Raw genomic sequence first — 22,529 nt, 5'->3', positions numbered from 1 at the left:
TCAGAGGCAGCAACAGATTGACTAAGTATCTGTTAGTTCTGAAAGGGAGGAAGGGGGGGGGGGGAAACAACAACTAGTTTAAACTGCAGTGCAGACCTACTGAAAATTTTGACTACTTTGCGCTACTTGGACAAATCAATGGTGGCTTCATTCTTGTCTTCAGTAAAGCTTCTCATCTAGCCAAATCCTACCTCAGAAGCTTCTGTCAAAACTAGCCCAGTGCCGAATAAAATCAAGTAGTCCTTGACTTACAACCACATTGGAGCCCAGAATTTATGTTGCCAAGTGAGACTTTTGTGGGCTTTTGTCCCATTTTATGATATTTCTTGTCACATTTGTTAAGTGAATCACTGCAGCTGTTAAATTACTAATGTGCTTGTTAAGAGAATCTGGCTCCCTCATTGTCTCTGCTTCTCAGAAGATCGCAAAATGGGATCACATGACCCCGGGACACTGCCAACAGTCATAAGTATAAACCAGTTGCCGAGCATCTGAATGTAAATCATGTGACCGTGGGGATACTGCGACGGTCACAAGTGTGGAAAAACGATCATTAAGTCCCTTTTTTTCAGGGCCGTTGTAACGTCGAACAGTCTCTTTAAAAAAACTGTTGTAAGTCGAAGACTACGTGCTGAGAAACCTGAGATTTATTATCAAACTTTGGTAATGAAGTCTGACAATTTGCAAGTTTTGTAACCCAGCAATTTTGTCATAGGCATTCATTCCCAGCCATTAAGCATCGGGGCGCATTTACCTTTTGAGCAATTGCCGAGAACTTTAGCACATTGAGGGTTTCATCATATGCAGAGGGACTCTGGCTGACATTAACTATCATGCAAACTTTTCCTTTCCCACTGAAGAAACCTTGAAAGAAGTGAGTGAACTTGCTTTCCCGAAAAGGAATGTGCTGTTGCAGCCTAGAACGAAGAACGAGAATTTTTTTTTAATCAATAGACTAGACTAGACTAGACTAGAATCCGGAATGGACCTTGGAGGTCTTCTAGTCCAGCCCACTGCTCAAGCAGGAGAACCTATTCCATCTCAAACAAGTGACTGTCTAACCTCTTCTTAAAAATCCCCAGTGATGGAGCACCCACAATTTCTGGAGCCAAGCTGTTCCACTGGTTAATTGTCCTGTCAGGAGGTTTCTCCTTGCAGCAAAGTTTATTTATTGGGACTTATTTATTATTGGGACTTATATGCCGCCCTATCTCCCGAAGGACTCAGGGCGGCTAACAACAGTAACATATAATAAATACAGAAGTTAAGATAAAAATTAAAATTAAAGGCCTCTGTACAATAAATTAAAATTAAAATTAAAATAAATTAAAAGTTAGAGTTAAAAATTAAAAACATAATTAAAATCCCTGTCAGTCCAGGTCAGCCAGGTGGAAAAGGATTGTTTTGAGGCCGCGGCGAAAGGACCGGAGATCTTGGGCCATCCGAAGCTCATGGGGGAGCTGGTTCCACAGGGCTGGCGCTCCCACAGAGAAGGCCCTCCCCCTGGGGGTCGCCAGCCGACATTGTTTAGCCGACGGTACCCTGAGGAGGCCTTCTCTGTGTGAGTGTACTGGGCGATGGGAATTCATTTCTGGCAGCAGATGATCCTGCAAGTATCCCGGTCCTAAGCCATGTAGGGCTTTAAAGGTAAGTACCAGCACCTTAAATCTCAAAGTTTAAACATATAGAAAGTTAGCAGCAAAATTTTACTGCAGAAATAAGTGCAACACCCGTTCCTACAAATAGGCTTAGGGTTCATACATGTTTCCTGGCTATTCAAGCTAAACTTGAATTCATAAAAGAAAAGGAAGACACATGGCGGAGAAACACAATAGATGTTTCTATGTTTCTTTCTAGCAAATATCCCAAAGTTAAGATGCTGTGCAGGTAGATGGTGACTGAAACAAGCTTTGCCTGCTATTTTCAACTTAGATGTTTATTGTTAAAGAGGTTTTAAAGCTTGCTACTAACTAAGAACTAACAAGAAGAAAAATTGTCCAAACACACATACCTTATGAATCATAGCCCTGCCATTTAAGTGTCAAAAACCAAAACACTATTTCTGCTTGGAAACTGTTCTTTCTGATAAGTAACAGACCAGTAGCCTTGCCACAACTAACAACAGGGTATCTCTAGAAAATCAACATAGAAGGAAAATCTTATGGAAAGATTGCAGAGGTCTACGGTCAACCAAGATCTAGAAGACAGGTAATCTTTCAGTCTTTACAGCAAAGGCCAACAACTTCTGAAAAATTATTTACATGATTCAATTACAAGGCTCACAGAGTGGAAAAATCATTACATTGGGAAGGTGGAGAATGTTGTTTGGGAAGTATATTTGGGAAAAGGCGGGGCAGTTCTAAGACATCGTGCTTTTCATAGGATAATTTTTCCCTGGATAAGCAGACATCTATGCATCTTTGAAACTCAACACATTTAGCCCTCTCAAAGCACAATCACAACTGGCCCCAGAATTTACATTCCTAAGCAAAGTGATTGTTAAGTGAATTGGGCCTGATTTTACTTTTTTTTTGCCAGTCGTTAAGCAAATCACGTTAAGCAAAGCAGTTGTTAAGTGATTCATGTGGTTGTTAAGGGAATCCAGCTTCCCCCCCCCCCAACCTTGACTTTGCTTGTTGCAAGCTGGCTGGCAAATGATCACAAATGGTGATCATTGTTATCCCAGGAAATGGCAACTATCGTAAATATATGCCAGTTGCCGAAAGCCCAAATTTTGATCCCGTGACCGGGGGCGGGGGGGGGGTGTTTGTTGCTGCAATTGTAAGGTGTAAAGACCGCCCTCAAGTCACTTATTTCAATGCCACTGTAACTTCACTGAATGAATGGTTAATAAGTTGAGGATTACATGTAATGAAATTCTGGGGGTTCCTGGAAATTGGAGACAACCCACATAGAAGAGTTGAGCATCTGTTTTACTAAAAAACCTTCCTCTTTTGGTTCTTTCTCTCTTATGCAGGAATGGGGGAGAAGAAACTATCAAGGTTTTTTTTTAAAAAAGGTCCTCATTTGACACACCCACACCTGAAGCCCTTAGAAACAAAAGAACACTGACATTGACATCTCCTAAACTCTGCTTGAAGAAGTTACCCAGCCTGGTAACGAAACGTTCGGAAACCAACCCACAAGATCGGGAGAATGAACCTTCACCCTCATTTTTTTTTTAAAAAAAAAAGGTCACAGGGGTGGGCAACCTTGGCTCTTTTATGACTCGTGGATTTCATCTCCCAGAATTCCTGAGCCAACCATGGCTCAGCTTGGAAATTCTCCCTTTCCCCTCAGCATGGCTGGCTCAGGAATTCTGGGAGTTGAAGTCCATGAGTCATAAAAGAGCCAAGGTTGCCTAGCCCTGGGTTAGAACACTAAATAGGGAATGCATAATTTGTATATTTTTTATAGCTAGAAAGAAAATGAAGAGTCTGTAACAAGATAGAAGAAACTTTTCTCTGCTATTTAACATTTCCTTTCCCTTTCTATGAGTGGGTGGCTGAGATGGCCAAGATTTGCCTACTCTGAAAGAAACTCGCCCTCCAGTTCCTACTTTGTTTGTTGATTAGATTTCAGGGCACCGATGCATTTGCCCAGAATAAGCAGCGAAGTATTAATGTTTCCACTCTCTTTTAATCTTTCCCCTTCGTTGCAGGTTCTCGTGCAGCGCTCGGAGCCAGCCAGGTCACAGAGAAATAATCTACGTGGAAGAGAAAAGCACACCCCTTCAGCACAGACACAGATTGCACGGCAGTTTTGAAAAGATAATGATTTCCTGAAATATTAAGACCGCTTACTCATTGACCTGCATCACCCGCGTGGTTTCTGAATCAATTTTTAGCATTTTCACAGTAAATATGCTATGGCTGTAAGAGAAAATGAAAAAGTTACCTCCAAGCATGTCTGGGTACAAACAGTAGTTTGCTTGCCTGTATGTATCTCAAAAGCCAACGAATTCAATTCTTACATAACGAATTTCCATTCCCAAATTGTGGTACACAAAGTCCTTGCTTAATGAGCAGCAACTCCCATTGCTAAGTGAAGAGCACTCATTAAGCGAAATATCACATGACTTCCTCACTTAGCGATGGCACTTTCGGCAGTCCCATTACGGTCACTAAGTGATGTAATCACAGAACTGTGATTTGTGACCTCCGACTACTACTTCCCCATTCGCTTTGCTTGTCAAAAACCAGCTGGGAAGGTCACAAGCGATCACCAGGTGACTGTGGGATGCTGTGACAATGATAAATGTGCAATGGTTGCCAAGGACCCAAATTGTGATCACATGACAGCAGAGACACTGGACAGTCTTAAGTGTGAGAACAAGTTGTCACTTTTTCAGTACTGTCATAACTTTAAATTGTCGCTAAATACATTGTTGTTAAGCGAGGACTATCTGTACTTCTGTTTTCAAGTAAGTTACACCCAACTTGCTACCAGCCAATAAATAAATTCATTCACCCAGCCAACATTCTGGTTGTAATTCCTTGCACATGAATTCCTTGCTTCAGAGTGGATAGATTGAAAAACCATGCCATTCTATGGTTCAGTGAGACACAAATAATTCTAGCATCCTGGGATATTTGCACACTGACATTCCCAAATATGCTCAGAACTACAACTTTTAGACGTTTTTACTTTTGATTTCCTGTGGATCCACAAACATTAATCATTGTATGGATTGCATGACTTAGTTCCTAGGTATCTGTGGGGCCACCATCTCCCAAGAATATCTGCCTCTCTAATAAGATCAGTTTCTTTTTGCATGTCCTTGCTCCAACTTTCCTATCTAGGGCTGTGGAAGCATGCTTTGCTGTTCCGTTTGTTTTAGGTCAGCATTCTTCTGGACATTTGAATGGTGCCCTCCTGACTGACATTTCCAAAGTCTACAAAGCCTTAGCTATTCAAATTACTCAAGTCCTGCAAAGTTGAATGAGGTATTTGCCCCTCTACTAATTGAAATACAAGGGATACATATATGAAATAATGGGGGTGAGGTAAGGGTGGACTGCAGCTATTCCCAAACAACTCTTGTACTTTTATAGTTTTGTTTTGTTTGTTGCATTTTAATCTGAGCTATGGAGGCAGACTTGTAGGATGATAAGAGTTCATTGTGACTGGAGTGGTTTATAAGCTCTGTAACAACTTAATAGGTCTTAGCTTTAATTTCTTTAAACGGAGGGTTTAAAGATTACCTGAACCAGTCAACTATTAGTTAAGGCAAACACAGGTTGATCAGAAATGAAAATTTATTTTATTTTATTTATTTTAATTCCATTTATATCCCGCCCTTCTCCGAAGACTCAGGGCGGCTTACAAGCTTAGCAGTAGCCTTCATTCTATGTATATGCCTGCTTATTAGGGCTTTCACACACACCCCAAGCGGCATTATTAAAGTCAGCTTAATTGCCCCCAACAATCTGGGTCCTCATTTTACCTACCTCGGAAGGATGGAAGGCCGAGTCAACCTTGAGCCTGGTGGGATGCGAACCTGCACTAATTGCAGGCAGCTGGTGTTACTTAAAGATGCATTAGCCCACTGCTCCACCAAGTTAAAATCTTAAATGGATTTCTGAGTTAAGTGCTATATTTCAGTGAATTAATATAGATCTGCTTGATTATGTATAGATCAAAGCACACATAGTCTTACAATGATGGAGTGTTACAAACATCAAGCCAACATTTTTGGAATTACATATATATATATATATACAATATATATATATACAATATACAAATGACAGCTTGTAAGCTCCATCTTGGTGGTTGTTCGTGGAAGGAAACATAAAACCAGAATATTTGGGTTGATAGATCAGGAAACATACTATGAACAAGAAGATTTGGGAGCATTAAGTCTAGACTGGATAAGATTTCCAAATTAAATACAAAGCAGACATTTGTCCATTCCATACCAAGCACTTGCTGTTTTACCTTCTACTTGAGTTGGCATTCAGTTTTGTGGAAGCATAGCTCTGATGTCTCAAGCCTAGTTTCACAAGTTTATAAGCTTCTTTGGAATTTGAAACTTGAACCCATTGTAGATCTTTCAAGAAACAGAGTATTTATTAGTTATTGAACAACAACAAAACCCTACAAGGTATATAATCCTACCAGATAAATGTAATTGGAAAAACAGAATTCAGAAATAGTTAATCTGATTTAGCAATATTTTGCCTTGGAAATTAAGTGTTACTTCACACATTGGCTGGTCTAGATTAAACATACATGGGGGATGTAAATAAGTCTCAAGAATTGGTACTTTTCCCACACACAGCTAATTAACCCTTTGGAACCTCAGATGTATGTGACTAAGATCTTACACTTTTTAAAGCGGAAATAATTATGGAGGAAAATTAGCAACACAGGATATACTTCCAAGCCCATCAAGACACCCTACAGGCTCATGACATATATTACAAAATATATGTCAATCTGAATGAATTCTCTTGGAATCTTATCTTTGAAAGCAGGTTGAACAAAAACTATTACGTAAGCAGTGACCTGATAAATGTCAGTGAACAGTTAATAATTGTTAGCAGAGGTACTTCTAAGATAATAGCAGGTATCTCTGGATTCCTAAATAGCAAAAATTGGTAGAAAAAATGGAACAAATTAAATCTACTGTTATATAAATTCCAAATAAAGTGAAATAGGTGAAGGTAAGAGCCAAGGATTGAAAATACTAACCTGTATATTATAAATTTTATAATGACATTTATATAGCATAATTCCATGCATAATTTTAGTCAAAATAAGCCTATCTCACATTGAAAAAGGAGGGTATTTCTAACTTATCGAAATTATGGTCAATTGCTAAAATTTTCATTACCTTTTACATAGGAATAGCCTTTTATGTCCTGCGCCAGGCGTAGCATTTTTCTCCTCTTGTCATTGGATATTGGAAGCAATAAGTCATAAATGCACTCATTGTAAATTTCACAAAAAGAAACCCAAACAGAGAATTTAACGTTTCTCTGCTCTTCCAGGTTAGACTGGTCTGCTTCTTTTTCTGGTTCTTTCATATCTGGCAGAACATTGGAATTAAATAAGTTATAATGTAAAACCATATTATTCAGTAGCAGGCAGTTGGTATGGAGGATACAACCCCAGCTTGGATATATCACAGAGTTAGCTGTTAGACTTTGCTAGCTACAGCAATGAAGTCAACAATGTGACAAATAGCAACATTCACTTTTTACAGCAATATCAATAATGCTTGATTTGGGTTTTACATGTTATGCAGACCCAGATTTTGTGGTTGGCAAAGTACAATATATGCAGAAATTGTCTAGATTCTGTTCACTTCTTTGTCCTGATCCTATCAATCCCTTGAAGAATGGTTCCATCATACTACTCCAAAGTTGAGAGTGGCCCTGGTGACACTAGCTGATCATTATTTTTGAATCCAACCCTCTTCAGTAAACAATGGTTAAGCAAACAAGTATGAACAACCTAACTTACCTTCACAATTATCTGTTGTTCTATTACTGCTGCTGTTGCAATCTACCTGAAAATTAAGTCAAGAACAAAATTTGGATTACCACAAATATTTTGTTAGAGGTTGCTCTCCATCATCCCTTGTATCTTAATATTAGAAGATACAGATGTGCAGTTTCTCTGAACTTGTTCTGTAACACCTGAACATCACCCAAACTGACAGGAGGGGCGGGGCATATGCGTTAATCTACCAATATTATATTCCTTATCCTTACATTCCATTAAATGTTTCCTTATTGTCAAACCCATGATTTTTCTGTTCTGGGTTTATTCACTAAAATCTGTTTAAAAGTTTGCTTTGGTTTTGTTTTTTTTAAAAACAAACTCATAGTACCTCTTTCAGGAGCCGAAGCAATGAATTTTTTAGAGATATTTCTTCTCTCACTTCTTCTTTAGACAGATTTCTATGGTCTTTACATCGATGGGGCTTGAGATTCATGTCTGGATACAGTTTGTTTTGAATGCTTTTAAACAACATGTCCAGTGCCCTGGGGAGAATGCCTTTATCTTCCTCTGTACCTGGCATACAGAATTTAAGACTTAGATAGAGTTCCAAGCTGTTGGAGCAGAGATTAAGAAAGGCTGAAATTTCTGAACTAAATATATTTTTGAATGACTGCCATTATCCCCCAATCTGTTTCTGTCCAGATATGCTGGACCCTAGCCTCTATAACTGCTGGCCAAGGAAATCCAAAATATTTGCTGGACCCAGATTACAAGAGCTGAATTGGAGCCATCCTTCAGGTAAATACAATACAGTTTTACAGCAGGCAGCAAATATGGACTTGCTTGTCTTGTATATTGACAAAGTGTTCTTACAGCTTAGAACTTACTTAATTCCTCACAGTAGTGAGCCCTATTTGCAGTCAGTGGGACTTACTTCAGTTTATATGTATAATTTCTTTGCCACCAAAAAACAAAAGCAATGTAAAGCATTCAATGAATTCAGCTCATTCATCAGCATTATATTATTTATATGGAAAACGCTTCCTTGTTCTTTTCTCTCCCTCCCCCCCTTCTATTGAAAAATACTTGTGGGTTCTGGGATAGCTTTTTTAGCTATTTGCATTTTTCTTGACCAACTGTATCAGAATTGACATGGCCAACATGGGGAAATGGAACACACTAATGGGCACCCTTGATTCCTGGATTTATCCATTCCTTATTACAAATAATGCTAAAAGATGATCACTTGATGTTTATATAAAGCACCATACAGAGCAAACAAAAGTACAGTCACCATGTGCTTTACTGCTCAACTATTAACTGTAACAAGAAACAGGAAACCCTACTTAGAACAAAAGAGTGAACAGTATATACCATAGATCAGGCATGTCAAACTGCCAGCCCACGGGCCGGACGCATCATCCCAAAAACGCGCCCACATTGCCAGCAATAGGGAAAAAATCGTGATACGTCACGCAACGTCACATGTTTGACGTGCCTGCCATAGATCCAAACTTGTAAACACTGCCGTCTACTGGGTGAATGAATACTAGTGTAGTTGTTGCATAAAAATATTCTGATAATGAATTTCATCACTTGATTAAGACACCTGAGGAGTTTAAGACTAAAGTACCATTACTATGTTAGATTCTGGCTTTTCATCTTAAGTACATCTTTTTCATCTTAAATACACACTAGCACATTTATTGATTTCAAACAGGGTACCTTGCTTCAGTGAAAGGACTCGGAATAGCAGAGGACATATTTTTGCATGCAAGAGGACCCAATCTCTGCCCTCTGTTGTTTGAAACTCAGGTTGCAGGGATAGGAAAGATGGCTTAAGACTTTAAAGCTGCTGCCAATAAAATATAGAAGTCTTAACTAGAACCAATATAAAAGTGACTTTTCATCTTCTCAAATCTAAATATCTAAATATCTCCAAAACAGCTGGAACTGTGAAATTATGTTGTGCTACCAAGAGGACAAAAAGCAACCTTAGCTGAAACGTGTAGCTTAGATAAATCAGTTTCTCAGATGTACCATGGTAGGTGTGTGTTTTCCCAGCATTTGTAACACCGTAAGTAAATATTAGCCGACTGTGTCCCCTTAGGAAATCTAACATAGGCTGCTTCACAGCACCATCAAAGAGTTCTTCTTGTGTTGTTTTGGGCCCAAATACCTAAGAAATATACAAGAAGGGTCTTTTTCAATTATAAAAATTGCAAAAAATATATTGACTCTCAACTTTTAAAAGCTAATAATAATAATAAATAATCCTGTTAAAGATGCATAACATTTTCATAGTACCAATAAGGAAACTGGCTATACCTGGGAAAAAGTAAATTTCTGCACCAATTGTCGCAGGTTTTTTTCACTAAGGCGAAATGTCTTGGAGCCTTTAGGAGCTTTTAATAGAACACTTGTTGAGTCAACCACAGAAACACAACCCTATAAGAAAAATAGGGTGAGGGTCGGGGAATCCTTTAGAGCCAGGCAGATAATTTTAATGAAGTTTTGCTTTTAATTCTTTTAGCTGAATAATACCTGAACATCATGTTCTTTTTCCAACTCTAAAATTGGTCTGACCCGAAGGCAAACATGAATTCGTTCTTTGGATTCCAGGCTCTCTCTCTAATTAAAAGAAAAAGTGATAAAAATCTGGTTTGTGGCCAATAATTTTCAAATGCCCCAGACTTACAATTGCAGAGAACATTTTTTCCCCTTAGTCAAGACTTTTCCCCGTCTTTTCTCTCCATCTCTCTCATACACAGAGAATTAGCATCTCACTTATTACAGCAAAGCCTTGTGGATAAAAAAGCCCACTAGCTATTCCTAAATACACCAGACTGATACCTCTCACTTCTGTGTAACATAAAACTACGTAAGATGGCATGTCAGCTGTTTTTAAAAATGACATTACATTACTGTCTCAAGAGTTCAAGTCTTTGAATTTAGCTCAAGACTTGACCACTGAAAATGGTGCTTCTACCTTAACAACAAACTATCATATGAAGCCCCTGTAATCCCCATCTAAAGTACCTTGAAGTAACATTGGACCGGACTTTCTCCTATAAGATAACTTTTAAAAAAAAAAGATTAAAACCATGTTAGACTCTGCTGCCAACTACTGACTAGTTAGATCAAATTTTTAATTTGGAGGAATTTTTAATTTGGGGTTCTTTTTAACTGACTACAGGGTTAATTTAATATTTTTTAATTTGGTTCTTAATTTTTGTATTTTGGATTTTTAATTCCCTGTAAACCGCCCTGAGTCCTCAGGGAATAGGGCGGTATATATAAATATAACTAAATAAATAAATAAATAAATTGTGGAATTCATTCTACCATATTTACTCAAATTTCCTAAGCCATTTCCAAAGCCGTTATTTTCCTAGTTATAATTTTTAAGAATTTTCTTTTTAAAAAAAAATATCTTCCTCTGATTGTGAAACAGGATCTTTGAGCATTAAGGGCCCATTTCCAGGTTATAATAACATCTATTAATTATAATTTTTTCTTGGCTGCTGTATATTTATTGTATTTATTGCATTGTGTTTGCAATTGATTTTAAGTGATTTATGATTGTTCATCAGTCCAAAGTCACTTGCTTGATATGGGTGGTCATAGAAACTAAATAAATAAATTTCCACTGTTTTATTCTGTTACCTGGCTTATATTGAAACTTGAAGAAAAATCACTGTATAGATTTTTTTTAACATCACTAGCATCCACAGGGCCAGTTCTTGGGGTTAGCTCAACTGCTGAAAGAAAGGAAGGTCTGGAAACTGATGGTTTATTCAGATTTGCCTCCATTCTATTAGAATACAAAAAAAGAAAGAAAGAAAGAAAGAAGGAAAGAAGGAAAGAAGGAAAGAAAGAAAGAAAGAAAGAAAGAAAGAAAGAAAGAAAGAAAGAAAGAAAGAAAGAAAGAAAGAAAGAAAGAAAGAAAGAAAGAAGAAAGAAAGAAAGAGTAGGTTACAACTCTATAATTGTAAACAATTATAGCAAAGATTATTTTTACAAACAACTCAAGGGGGCAAACACATCCAATACACCTTCCTCTTCTCATTTTTCCCACAACAGCCCTAATCACTGGCAATACAAAGAGCAAGTATAACAACAACCATTTATAATACCCCTAAGCCTAACACTAACGCTATATCATTTCAGACAAGTGGCTGTCCAGTCTCTTCTTAAAAACCTCTACTGATGAAGCATCCACAACATCTGAAGGCAAGCTGTTCTACTGGTAAATTATCCTAACTGTTAAGAGGTTTCTCCTTAATTTCAGGTTGCTTCTCTCGATTAGTTTCCATCCATTGTTTCTTGTTTTGCCTTCTGGTGCTTTGGAAAATAAATTGACCCCCTCTTCCTTGTGGCAGCCTCTCAAATACTGGAATACTGCTATCATGTACCCCCCCTAGTCCTTCTTTTCTCTAGACTGGCCATACCCAAATTCTGCAACTGTTCTTCATATGTTTTAGTCTCCAGGCCTTTAATCATCTTAGTTGCTCTCTTTGCACTTTTTCCCAAAGTCTCAACGTCTTTTCCAGGAAACCAAAGGCTCAGAATGAACAAAGACTTGCAACAAAAGTCAAAGATAATTTTTTAAAACTTTCTTTCAACATATAAATAACAGGAAAAAAAGTCAAGGAAACAGTAGATCCACTTAAGAGAGAAGATGGCAAGGAAGTAACAGGCAGCAGAGAGAAATCAGAAGTGCTTAAATCACTCTTTGCATCAGTCTTCATGCAAAAAAGAAACTATTGCCCAAGCTACCAAAAACCTAACCGTAAAAGACTAGAAATAAAAAAAAAACAAAATAAACAAGAAAGTGGTTAGAGAACACCTATCTGATCTTGACGAATATAAATCATCGGTATCTGACTGATTACATCCCAGAGTTCTGAAGAAGCTGGCAGATGTTATCTCAGAATCTTTGTACTATATCTTTCAAAAATCCTGGAATACTGGGGAATAACCTGAGGATTGGAAAAGAGCTGTGAGAACATATGGTTCCCATCTTCAAAAAAGGAAAGGGGGAAAAAAACAGATCTGCAAACAACTAAAAACAAATAAAGTTATAATTAAAAGCCAGCACGGGTTTGTTAAAAACAGATCATGCCAAACCAATCTTATTTCATTCTTTGACAAAGTGACTAAATTAGTAAACCAGAGAAATGCTGAGGACATAGTATACTTCAACTTCAGCAAGGCATTCAACAAAGTAGACCACAACCTACTTCTTGGTAACCTAGAAAAATGTGGGATAGACAGCATCACCACCAGATGGATTTGAAACTGGCTGACAAACCATATGTGATAAGTAGTCCTTAACGGTACTACATCTACATGGAGGGAAGTAAGCAGTGGGATACCACAAGATTCTGTCTTAGGCCCAGTTCTCTCCCATATCTTCATAAATGACTTAGATGAGGGAACAGAAGGGGAACTCATCAACTTTGCAGATGACACTAAGCTGGCAGGAATATCCAACACCCAAGAAGACAAGCTCAGGATCCAAAAAGATCTTGACAGACTTGATCAATGGGCCCCATCCAACAACATGAAATTTAATGTGGAAAAAAGCAAGGTTTTACACTTAGGCAGGAGAAGCTAAAGGTACAAGTACAGATTAGGCGAAACCTGGCTAAAAAATAGTAACTGTGAGAGGGACCTTGGAGTCCTAGTGGATGATCACTTAAAAATGAGTCAGCAATGTGCGGCAGCAGCCAAAATAGCTAATAAAATCCTTGGTTGTATAACCAGAGGCATAACCAGAGGCATGAAGTATTAATACTGCTTTATAAAGCCTTAGTAGGACTACACCTGGAATACCGTATCCAGTTTTGGTCACATTACAAAAAAGATGTTGAGACTTTGGAAAAAGTACAGAGAGCAGCTAGGATGATTAAAGGTCTAGACACTAAAATATATGAACGGTTGCAGGATTTGGGTTTTGCTAAAAAAAAAGGACTGGGGGGGGGACACACATGATAGCAGTATTCCAGTATTTGAGAGGCTGCCACAAAGAGGAGGGGGTCAACACATTTACCAAAGCACCTGAGGGCAAAAGAAGAAACAGCGGATGGAAACTAATCAAGGAGAGAAGCAACCTGGAACTAAGGAGAAACTTCCTAACAGTGAGGACAATTAGTTAACAGTGGAACAGCTTGCCTTCTGAAGTTGTGGGTACTTCATCACTGGGTTTTTTTTAAGAAACTGCACAGCCACTTGTCTGAAATATATAGGATCTCCTGCTTGAGCAGGGTATTGGACCAGATAGACCTCCGAGGTGTCTTCCAGCTCTATTCTGATTCCGAAGTTTTGTAGAAAAGGATCCATAAGGGCAGAAAAGATGAAATACAGAAGTTTAATATGACTTCTAGCCTTGCCTATGAGTGTGGAAGAAAACCATTAATACTGCAGAGTAGTGTTTCCATCAAGGTTACATTAAATTTGATTATATGCACATTCTTTGGGTAGCACAATGTTTAAATGAAGGTGTCCCGTTTGTAAGTCTGGCACCTTCACTTTGCTTGCTCTTGCTGCAAAAAGTTAACTAAATTGTTCATTAATCTAATGTGCAGGTTAAACACAGATTTTATTTAGTACCTTGTTTTCTAAATCTTACCTAGCAAGGGTTAACTAAATTAAAGCTTGATGAGCTTTTTATTTTCTTAATGAAGATGGCCTAGCTCTTTGACTATGAGCTAACTCAAAGAAAACCTGGTCCTCTGTGTAATGTTGACAGTCACAGAAGGAACTGCTTGGGGAAAATCATATATACCTGGATACCAAAACTTCACACAAAATGAAAGCCATGTGATGGCAGGACTAAAGGTGCTGACTTAGGGAGACCCACCCTCACTCATAGTAACTCTTTGGCTGACCTTAGGCTGGTTCCTCTCGTGTTCCAACTTACCTCACTGTTCTGGAGAAAAGAAACAGCATTATGGATGTTGCATTGAGCTTTTGTACAAAAAGTGCAAACTAATCTAACAAATAAATACAATACCTTACAAGGTTAAAGACCTACCAACTACAACTGAATCACAGGACAAAAATCCGTGAGAAGAGCTTATTTCTGCCTTGCCCATGTTGCTTTTATCTCCAGAAAGGCTTAAGTCATCTACCCCTATTCAACTTTGCCAATAGGAATACAAAACTTGTATGTTACTTAACTCTTAACACCTCTATTATTAAAGATGCATTTCTCCAACCCCCTTTTAATTTCGATTAAGTATTATCACACATTCTCTTCAAGACCACAGGGATTGGGAGCAGAGGCCTAGAATCAGGACAGGAATCAGTGGGGGGAAAACGTCATACTATTTTGTGTTAGGTTTCTGCCAAGTAAGAGGTGGGTAGAGAGTATTTCCATTTAGCAATTAGGAAGGAACCTTAGTGTGCAAACCTCATTAGTTTGGTTTATAAGTCAGTTAGTTTATAAGTAACTTTATTGGGAACAGTTAATCAGCTTGGTGTAGTAATGGTTAGATTCCAGGTTAGAAACCGGAAGTCAAAGCCAGTTGGGTGGCTTTGGGCCAGTGATGTTCTCTACGCCCTAGGAAGAAAGCAAGAGCAAATTACTTCTGGAAATACTTGCCAGGAAAACTGCAGACTCGTCCAGGGAGTCGCCATTGACTCGAAGTCCCACCCCCCCCAAAACGGGGAAACTTAAAGAGTGTTATGCTGTAATAAAGGAATTTATTTCCACAAAAGAAAATATTTCAAGATTAGAATATGGTTTCAAATATTCAAAACAATGCGTGTGAACCTAAGGAGGGCGAGAAAAGGGTTCAGAAAAAGTTCCGACTCAGTTTTGGACTTCACCGCCCTGAGTCCTTCGGGACAAGGGCGGTATACAAATATAATAAAATAAATAAATAAGACTGGACTGAACGCAGTGAATCCTGGCTATATCTTTCCGGTTGTTGAAAAGTAGCGTTTCATTTACTTACTTCCAAATCTGTTGGAGTGACTGACGATAAGAGAGGATCGAGTCAAGAATCTGGGCTGGGGGCTCCGTTCTCCCCACTCTAGAAAGCGGAAATCACGTCCGGGATCATTTGCGTCCCATTACAATCCACTCTCCCCCGAGAAGTCACGATAAAAAATATTCTCCGCTGCAATGCACGCTTCAAAACTGGGGAAAAAATAGGGTCACAGCAGACCCTATTTTCAAAGCCGCCAGCGCAGCAAACTCATTACTCACTTTAAGGATCCTGACTCGCGGCGTTTTCAAATTCAGGCGCAAAGACTGATGGGATGAGCTAAACGCTTACGCCGAAAAGGATCTTGGGAAGGATAGTTTTTTTTTTCCCCTCCAAAACAAACGCTGAAGCAGGTCCTCTGAAGTTCGTGGTATGGAGCTTTTCGTCGATTAGTACGATAATTTTAAGGACTGGCCTGAAATTATTTTAGATAGTATATAGAGAGGGGCAAAAAACGGCGTTGGACTTTAAACGGCGCAAGACGCTTGCTTTTACTGAGTGCAATAGCACTCCCCACACCTCCGCTCACGCGCACGTGTTGGTACTTGCCAGAATTCTCCGCAGGTGTTGCACGTTTGTAAACCGTTCCTATTAGGTTCTGTAGGATTTGATTCTTAGACGGATTTTAATGCAGTGTTAACTGTGAGGCCACCTCATGTCAGAACTTACAAGCATCTATTCAAAGTAAATATGAAGACATTCAAGAAAGACGCAAGAAAATGTTCCTTTATGTACATTTTGGGTCAGTTCCCATAACATCAAACAAGCAAGTCCCATTTTGTTTCATTTCAGTCATTTAACCTTCTCAAAACTAATTTAATAAAATGAACATTGCATCAAAATCCCAGGAGGCATCGCAAAACATTGGAGAGATTTCACAAATTGTGGGTTGGCTAATAAAGTTGGCAGCTTTTGCTAATAGTACACTAAACACGTTGTGTAACCATTGGTAAAAACACACTTCATCCATGGAGAAGTCAACACACATTTTAAGGAGCCACAGTACCAAGAATGTGAGATGGCCTCACGAGATCGATGGTTCGTTAAGGTGCTTCCAAGTAAAAGCCAGCACGCAGGGATGCAATCAGTCAAAGCTTTATTTAACGATAAAGTAAATAGAAAGAGTTCCCTGGCATGGAGGCATCCATGCCTGGATTGAGCTCATGGATCAGCAAGCAAGCAAGCAGAAGAGAGAACAAAGAGAGCAGAAAAGAGCAGCCCCTGAGCAGAGGTTTTTATAGGGGGTCCTCAGCCCCTCCCTTACCAATTAACTCACCAATGGGGCTGCAGGGGCCGGGGACCCCTGACCCACCAGTGGGAGCAAAGATGCCTCTTTGCTCCCATCTGATGACCTTTTTGGGGAACTGCCATGGCTGGCACAAAAACATCTAACAAAGAAGAAAAGAACAATCCCACAATAGGTTAAAGCAGAGATCCCGGGGCAGACTCTTCAGGTCATCAACCTCATCACAAAGTTTCAGATTGTTCATCAATCACCAAACATTTATTACAGCATGTCTCTATCTTGGGAACTTTAAGATGTGTACACTATCTCCCAGAATTCCTCAGCCTGCAGACTGACTGTGAAATTCTGAATACTGGAGTTGACACATCTTAAAGTTGCTAAGGTTAAGAAACACTTACATGAAAATAATTTAAGTACATTAAATAATAGTACTACAAACATTTTTGAAAAATATTCCATCAGCCAATTGCAAAAGGCTGCACTGAATGCATCTGCGCATATATTACACTAATAATTAGATTCTTGGGAAGAAGTCAATGTATACGAAGGCAGCTGTGACTTCACATTGTTATGTATATACTAATAATAGAGACAACTCAAGGCCACTAATGCTGGGAGCTGACCATCCAATACTGGGTAACACTTCACCTTCAGGACTGGCATGGAACGCTACAGAAAGTCCCCAAAATTAATTAACCAGCATTTATCAGGCACTCCTTGAGCCACATATTTACTGATCCCCTTTTGACTTCCAACCATTTATTTATTTATTTATTTTATTGAAAAGTTTTTCAATACATTTTATCTTTAACAATCCCTCCCCCCTCCCCCCACCCAACCCTTCCTAACCCTCCCTAACCCTCCCCCTCCCCTTCCCCCCTCCCCCCTCCCCGACTTCCCAGAGCTAAATACAAGGTATAAAGGTAAAAACAATCATAAACAACCATATGTTAACAACAATAAACTATTAAGTCTACCGCACTCTAGCTCATGTAAAATGACTACAAGCAATACTAATATCACATCAAAACTTATACAAATGCTAAATGAAACTTTTTAGTCCCATATTTGTTCTGGATATAATCAATCCACTTTTTCCACTCCATAATATAACGTTGTTGCGAATGGTCTTTCAAATAAGCCGAAATCTTTGCCATTTCTGCCAGGTCAGAAACTTTTAGAGTCCATTCTTCTATAGTCGGCAGTTCCTCCTTCTTCCAATATTGACCTACTAAAAGTCTTGCTGCCGTAATTAAGTTCAACATCAACTTAGTGTCCACAACAGTAGTATCCGTGATTATGCCCAATAAAAACAATTGCGGACAGAACTTTATCCTTTGCTTAAATATCTTCTGCATATTCCACCAGATTTTAATCCAAAAAGCTTTAACCTTTTTACAGGTCCACCATATATGAAAATATGTTGCGTCTTCGCCACCACATCTCCAACATTTAGGTTGATAGTTCGGATACATACTTGCAAGCTTTTTAGGATCTAAATGCCACCTATAAAACATTTTATAAAAGTTCTCTCTTAAATTTTGAGCTTGCGTAAATTTTACGTTCCTCACCCAGATCTTTTCCCAAGTGTCCATTGTAATAACTTCTTGAATATTCTGGGCCCACTTTATCATACAATCTTTAACAAGTTCTGTTTCTGAATCAATTTCTATCAATGCAAGATATATCCGTTTGATATGTGCTGGACCCTGATTTCTAATTTGCTTTACCAGATTTTCATCAGTCATTGAGAAGCCAATTTTCTGATCTTCTTTCCACCTGGCCCGTAATTGACCATATTGAAACAAAGTTTGAACAATCTTCTCTTCTCGTAAAAAATTGTACGGCTTCAAACACCATACGTTCCTCTCCAAACTTAAGATTTCCTTGTATGTAGTCACATCATGTTTGAACCCAACATTTATGTTTTCTATTGCATGTTTCAGTATTGCCCATAAAGGTATCTTGTAGTTTAGCTTATGTCTGTACTTTTTCCAAACTCTCAGCAATGCCTGTCTTAAAATATGTACCTTAAACACATTATCTACCTTCTTATCATACAATAAATATGCATGCCAGCCAAATAACAAGTCGTGGCCTTCAAGATTTAATAATCTCCCTTGTGTTAAATTAATCCAGTCACTTATCACTGACAACGCAGCAGCTTCATAATATAATTTAAAGTTGGGCATTTTAAGACCACCTCTTTCATGCGTGTCCTGCATAATCTTAAATTTAACTCGTGGCCTTTTCCCTGCCCATACAAATTTATTGATACCTTTTTGCCATTCCTCCAAATTTGAGTCTTTTTTAAGAATAGGTATCATTTGAAATAAGAATAGAAATTTAGGCAAAACATTCATTTTCACTGCTGCAATTCTTCCCAATAAAGACAATTGTAATTTTTCCCAACTTTCCAATTCTTTTTTAATTTTTCCCCATAATTTTTCATAATTATTTTTATATAACTTTGCATTTGAGGGTGACAAGTACACCCCCAAATATTTAACCCTTTTAACAATCTCAAATCCAGTTAACCCTTCTAAAAGGGCCTTTTGCGATACTGTCATATTTTTGGCCAATATTTTAGTTTTTTGTACGTTAACCTTAAATCCAGAAACCTTCCCATATTGCATTATTATCTCCATCAGGTCCACAACAGAATTTTTTGGCTGGGTCACCGTAACAACCAGATCGTCTGCAAACGCCCTCAGTCTATAATCCTGATCTCTAATTTGAATTCCTTTAATTTTTCCCGAATTCCATATTTTAATCAATAATATCTCCAATGTTAAAATAAATAATAAAGGTGATAACGGACACCCTTGTCTTGTGCCCTTTTCAATATTACATACTTCAGTCAAACTATTATTTACTCTTATTCGGGCTGTTTGTTTTTGATATAATGCCCTAATTGGTTGTAAGAATTTATCCCCAAAATTCATTTTATCTAATACTTTCATCAAAAATTGCCAATCCAGTTGATCAAAGGCTTTTTTGGCGTCTAGAAAAATCAGCGCCGCAGGGATCTGGTTGTTCCTTTCCAAAAATTCCAACAAGTCAACTATATGCCTCACATTATTTTTCATTTGCCTGCCACTAATGAACCCAGTTTGGTCCCCATGAATTATCTGTTGCAAAACCCTCATCAATCTGTTAGCTAAAACCTTAGCAAATATCTTGTAGTCCGTGTTCAAAAGTGATATTGGTCTACAATTTCTTACTTGAGTGACATCCTGATCTTCCTTCGGAATCAGAGAAATAAAAGCAGTTCTCCAAGACGGAGGCACCCTTCCTCCCCTTTGAATTGTCTGAAACAATTCCCTTAATGGCTTTATCATCTCCAATTGTAGGTTTTTGTAATACACCGCAGTCAGTCCGTCCGTGCCTGGTGCTTTATCCACCTTCAATTGTTTAATTGCTAAAAGAATTTCTTCTTCAGTTATCAATTGATTAATCTCTTCCCTTTGTTCTTGTGTAAGAACCGGGATGTTAGCAGTCCTCAAATATACATCAATATCTGCTTCGTTGATCTTATCTTTAGCATATAATTTAGAATAAAAGTCCACAAAAGCTTCCTTAATAAGATCCTGTTGATACACAACCTTACCCTTATGTTCTATTTTATCTATATTAGAAGCCCTTTGCTTCTTCCTTAACATGTAAGCTAACCATCTGCCTGGTTTATTGGCATTGCAAAAAGTATTATGCCTAGCAAACCGTAAGTTAATTGCCACCTGGTCAGCCATCAACTTGTCAAACTGTCCTCTTAACAAATTAATAACCTCTTTGATCTTCACATCCGATGGATTCAAAATTAGGGCCTTTTCTTTTTCCCTAATTTCAGTCTCTAATTCTTTCCTCCTAAATTCCAAGTTACGTCTGTATTTGTTGTTCATATATATTAACACCCCTCTCATATAAGCTTTGCTAGCATCCCAAACCATGTCCATAGAGGTACCCTTATTCATGTTAGTTTCAAAGAAGTCCTTCATCTGTTTTTTGCATTCTTCCATGTTTCCCTGGTTTCTAAACAGGTTCTCATTTAGACGCCAAGAGCGCCTATCTCTATTATCCTTGTCAATCTCTAACCAGACTGGACTGTGATCAGACATAGTTCTTGGACAAATCTTTATCTTCTTAATCCTGGAAAAAAATCATTAGTCGTTAATATAAAGTCAATCCTGGAAAAAGATTGATGTCTATCAGAAAAAAAAGTATAATCCTTTTCTTGTAAATGTCTTTCTCTCCAAATGTCTCACAACTCCAAATCATCCTTCATCTCAAAAAAAGATTTAGGCAGTCTAGCGTGGCTTGGAGTATGCCTAAAAGAACTACACTTGTCCAATTGTACATCCAAGACACCGTTCCAATCTCCCATAAAAATAAAAGATTTATAATCCAACTGAGTGATCTTGCTGTGTAATGAACTATAAAAATCAGCTTGTTGTTGATTAGGAGCATACAGTCCAACCAAAAGCGTTTTTTTGCCTTCTAACAACAAATCTATTATAACATATCTTCCTTGTTTATCTGCTTCTATTAACTCCGCTGTCATAGTATTCTTAACATAGATAACCACTCCATTCTTCTTATTCATTGCAGAAGCAATAAATTGTGTACCCAATCTAGAGTTCAATAGATATTTTTGGTCCATAGCCCTAATATGTGTTTCTTGCAAACAAATAACATCAGTCTTAAATTGTTTTAAATATTGAAAAATTTTCTTTCTCTTCTGTGGTGAGTTTAAGCCATTAACATTCCAGGTTAGAAACTTAATCGCCATCCTTAGCGACCTGGAGCTTCTGGAACACGTCTGTCAGGAGTCCCTTAACTTCCTTAGGCCGCGCCCCTCCCACAGCTTCACTATAGGTACGCTTTGAAGGTTCCATAACTTTCTGTAGATCCTCCTCTTGCTCTCGTCTCGCTCGTCTCGAGGCAGCACACGTCATCCTCTGATCTCTGGCATCTTCCGATGAAACTGTAATTTGATCCACTCCAGTAGCTTTCTCATCTGCCTGCGTTATTCCTTCAGCATCTTGAGGCTTTCCCTCGCCATTCTTCTTTGTAGATTCCAAAAGTGGTAAAGGGGTTACTTTTAAAATATTGCTGAAAAAATCTCGTGCCTGCATCACTGTGACAAGACAGTGCCTCGTACCTTCATGCATCACTACCATACCCACTGGTATCTCCCATCTAAACTTGATATCACGTCTCTTAAGTTCCTGTGCCAGAAAAGCAAAATCTTTCCTTCTCCTTAAAATTCTTGGAGGAATCTCTTTTAAAACCAAAACTTCTTGCTCAGCAACCACAAGCTTAGTATCATAAGAAACTTGAATAACTTCATTCCTGATTGCTCTCTTTGTAAAGTAGACAACCACATCTCTAGGTAGCTTCCTTTGCCTTGCAATCCATGAATTCACACGAAAGATTTTGTCTATATTTCCCTCAATTTCAGCTGCTGACTGTCCCAGTACCCCTTCCAAAGCCTCAGAGACTATCTGCTTTAAATCTTCTTTAGGATTCTCTTTTAAGCCTCTGATTCTGATAGCAAACTCCATCTGGTGGTACTGGACCAGAGTCAAATCACCGTCCATTTTATCCACCACATTTTCAGTCTCTAACACTTTTGCTTCTAATCTGGAATTATTTTGGCCAAGATCTTCCATTTTTTCGTCCAAGCATTCAATACATAAAGCCATACCTTGAAGTGCAGGCAAGATGTCTGCCCTCATTGCTGTAAACTTCTCCTCCATCTTTTCCATCTTTTCATCTATAATATCTGCTATTTGTTGTGAATGCTTTTCCAAAGCGTCCTGTAGGTCTTTAACCGT

At 38.3% G+C, this 22,529-nt stretch overlaps 1 protein-coding gene across 1 annotated transcript in view; it reads right to left on the bottom strand.

Moving 5' to 3' along the window:
• KIF20B (kinesin family member 20B) overlaps positions 1 to 12,724 on the bottom strand; it is a 69,420-nt gene extending 56,696 nt beyond the window's left edge. Inside the window, exons 1-11 of the mRNA XM_081328444.1 lie at positions 11,119 to 12,724; positions 9,997 to 10,083; positions 9,781 to 9,900; positions 9,493 to 9,631; positions 7,841 to 8,025; positions 7,471 to 7,516; positions 6,839 to 7,033; positions 5,941 to 6,052; positions 3,804 to 3,872; positions 3,560 to 3,706; positions 755 to 917 (exon numbers count right to left, since the gene is read on the bottom strand). Coding sequence (XP_081184570.1) covers positions 755 to 917; positions 3,560 to 3,706; positions 3,804 to 3,872; positions 5,941 to 6,052; positions 6,839 to 7,033; positions 7,471 to 7,516; positions 7,841 to 8,025; positions 9,493 to 9,631; positions 9,781 to 9,900; positions 9,997 to 10,083; positions 11,119 to 11,265 — 1,410 coding nt within the window. The 5' untranslated portion in view covers positions 11,266 to 12,724. The remainder of the gene's footprint in view (positions 1 to 754; positions 918 to 3,559; positions 3,707 to 3,803; positions 3,873 to 5,940; positions 6,053 to 6,838; positions 7,034 to 7,470; positions 7,517 to 7,840; positions 8,026 to 9,492; positions 9,632 to 9,780; positions 9,901 to 9,996; positions 10,084 to 11,118) is intronic.
• Between the last annotated feature and the right edge of the window lie 9,805 nt (positions 12,725 to 22,529).

Source organism: Vipera berus (assembly GCF_964194415.1).
Source record: "Vipera berus genome assembly, chromosome: 5".
In the NCBI taxonomy this organism is placed as follows: Eukaryota; Metazoa; Chordata; class Lepidosauria; order Squamata; family Viperidae; genus Vipera; species Vipera berus.
This window is presented reverse-complemented; position numbering and strand designations above follow the sequence as displayed.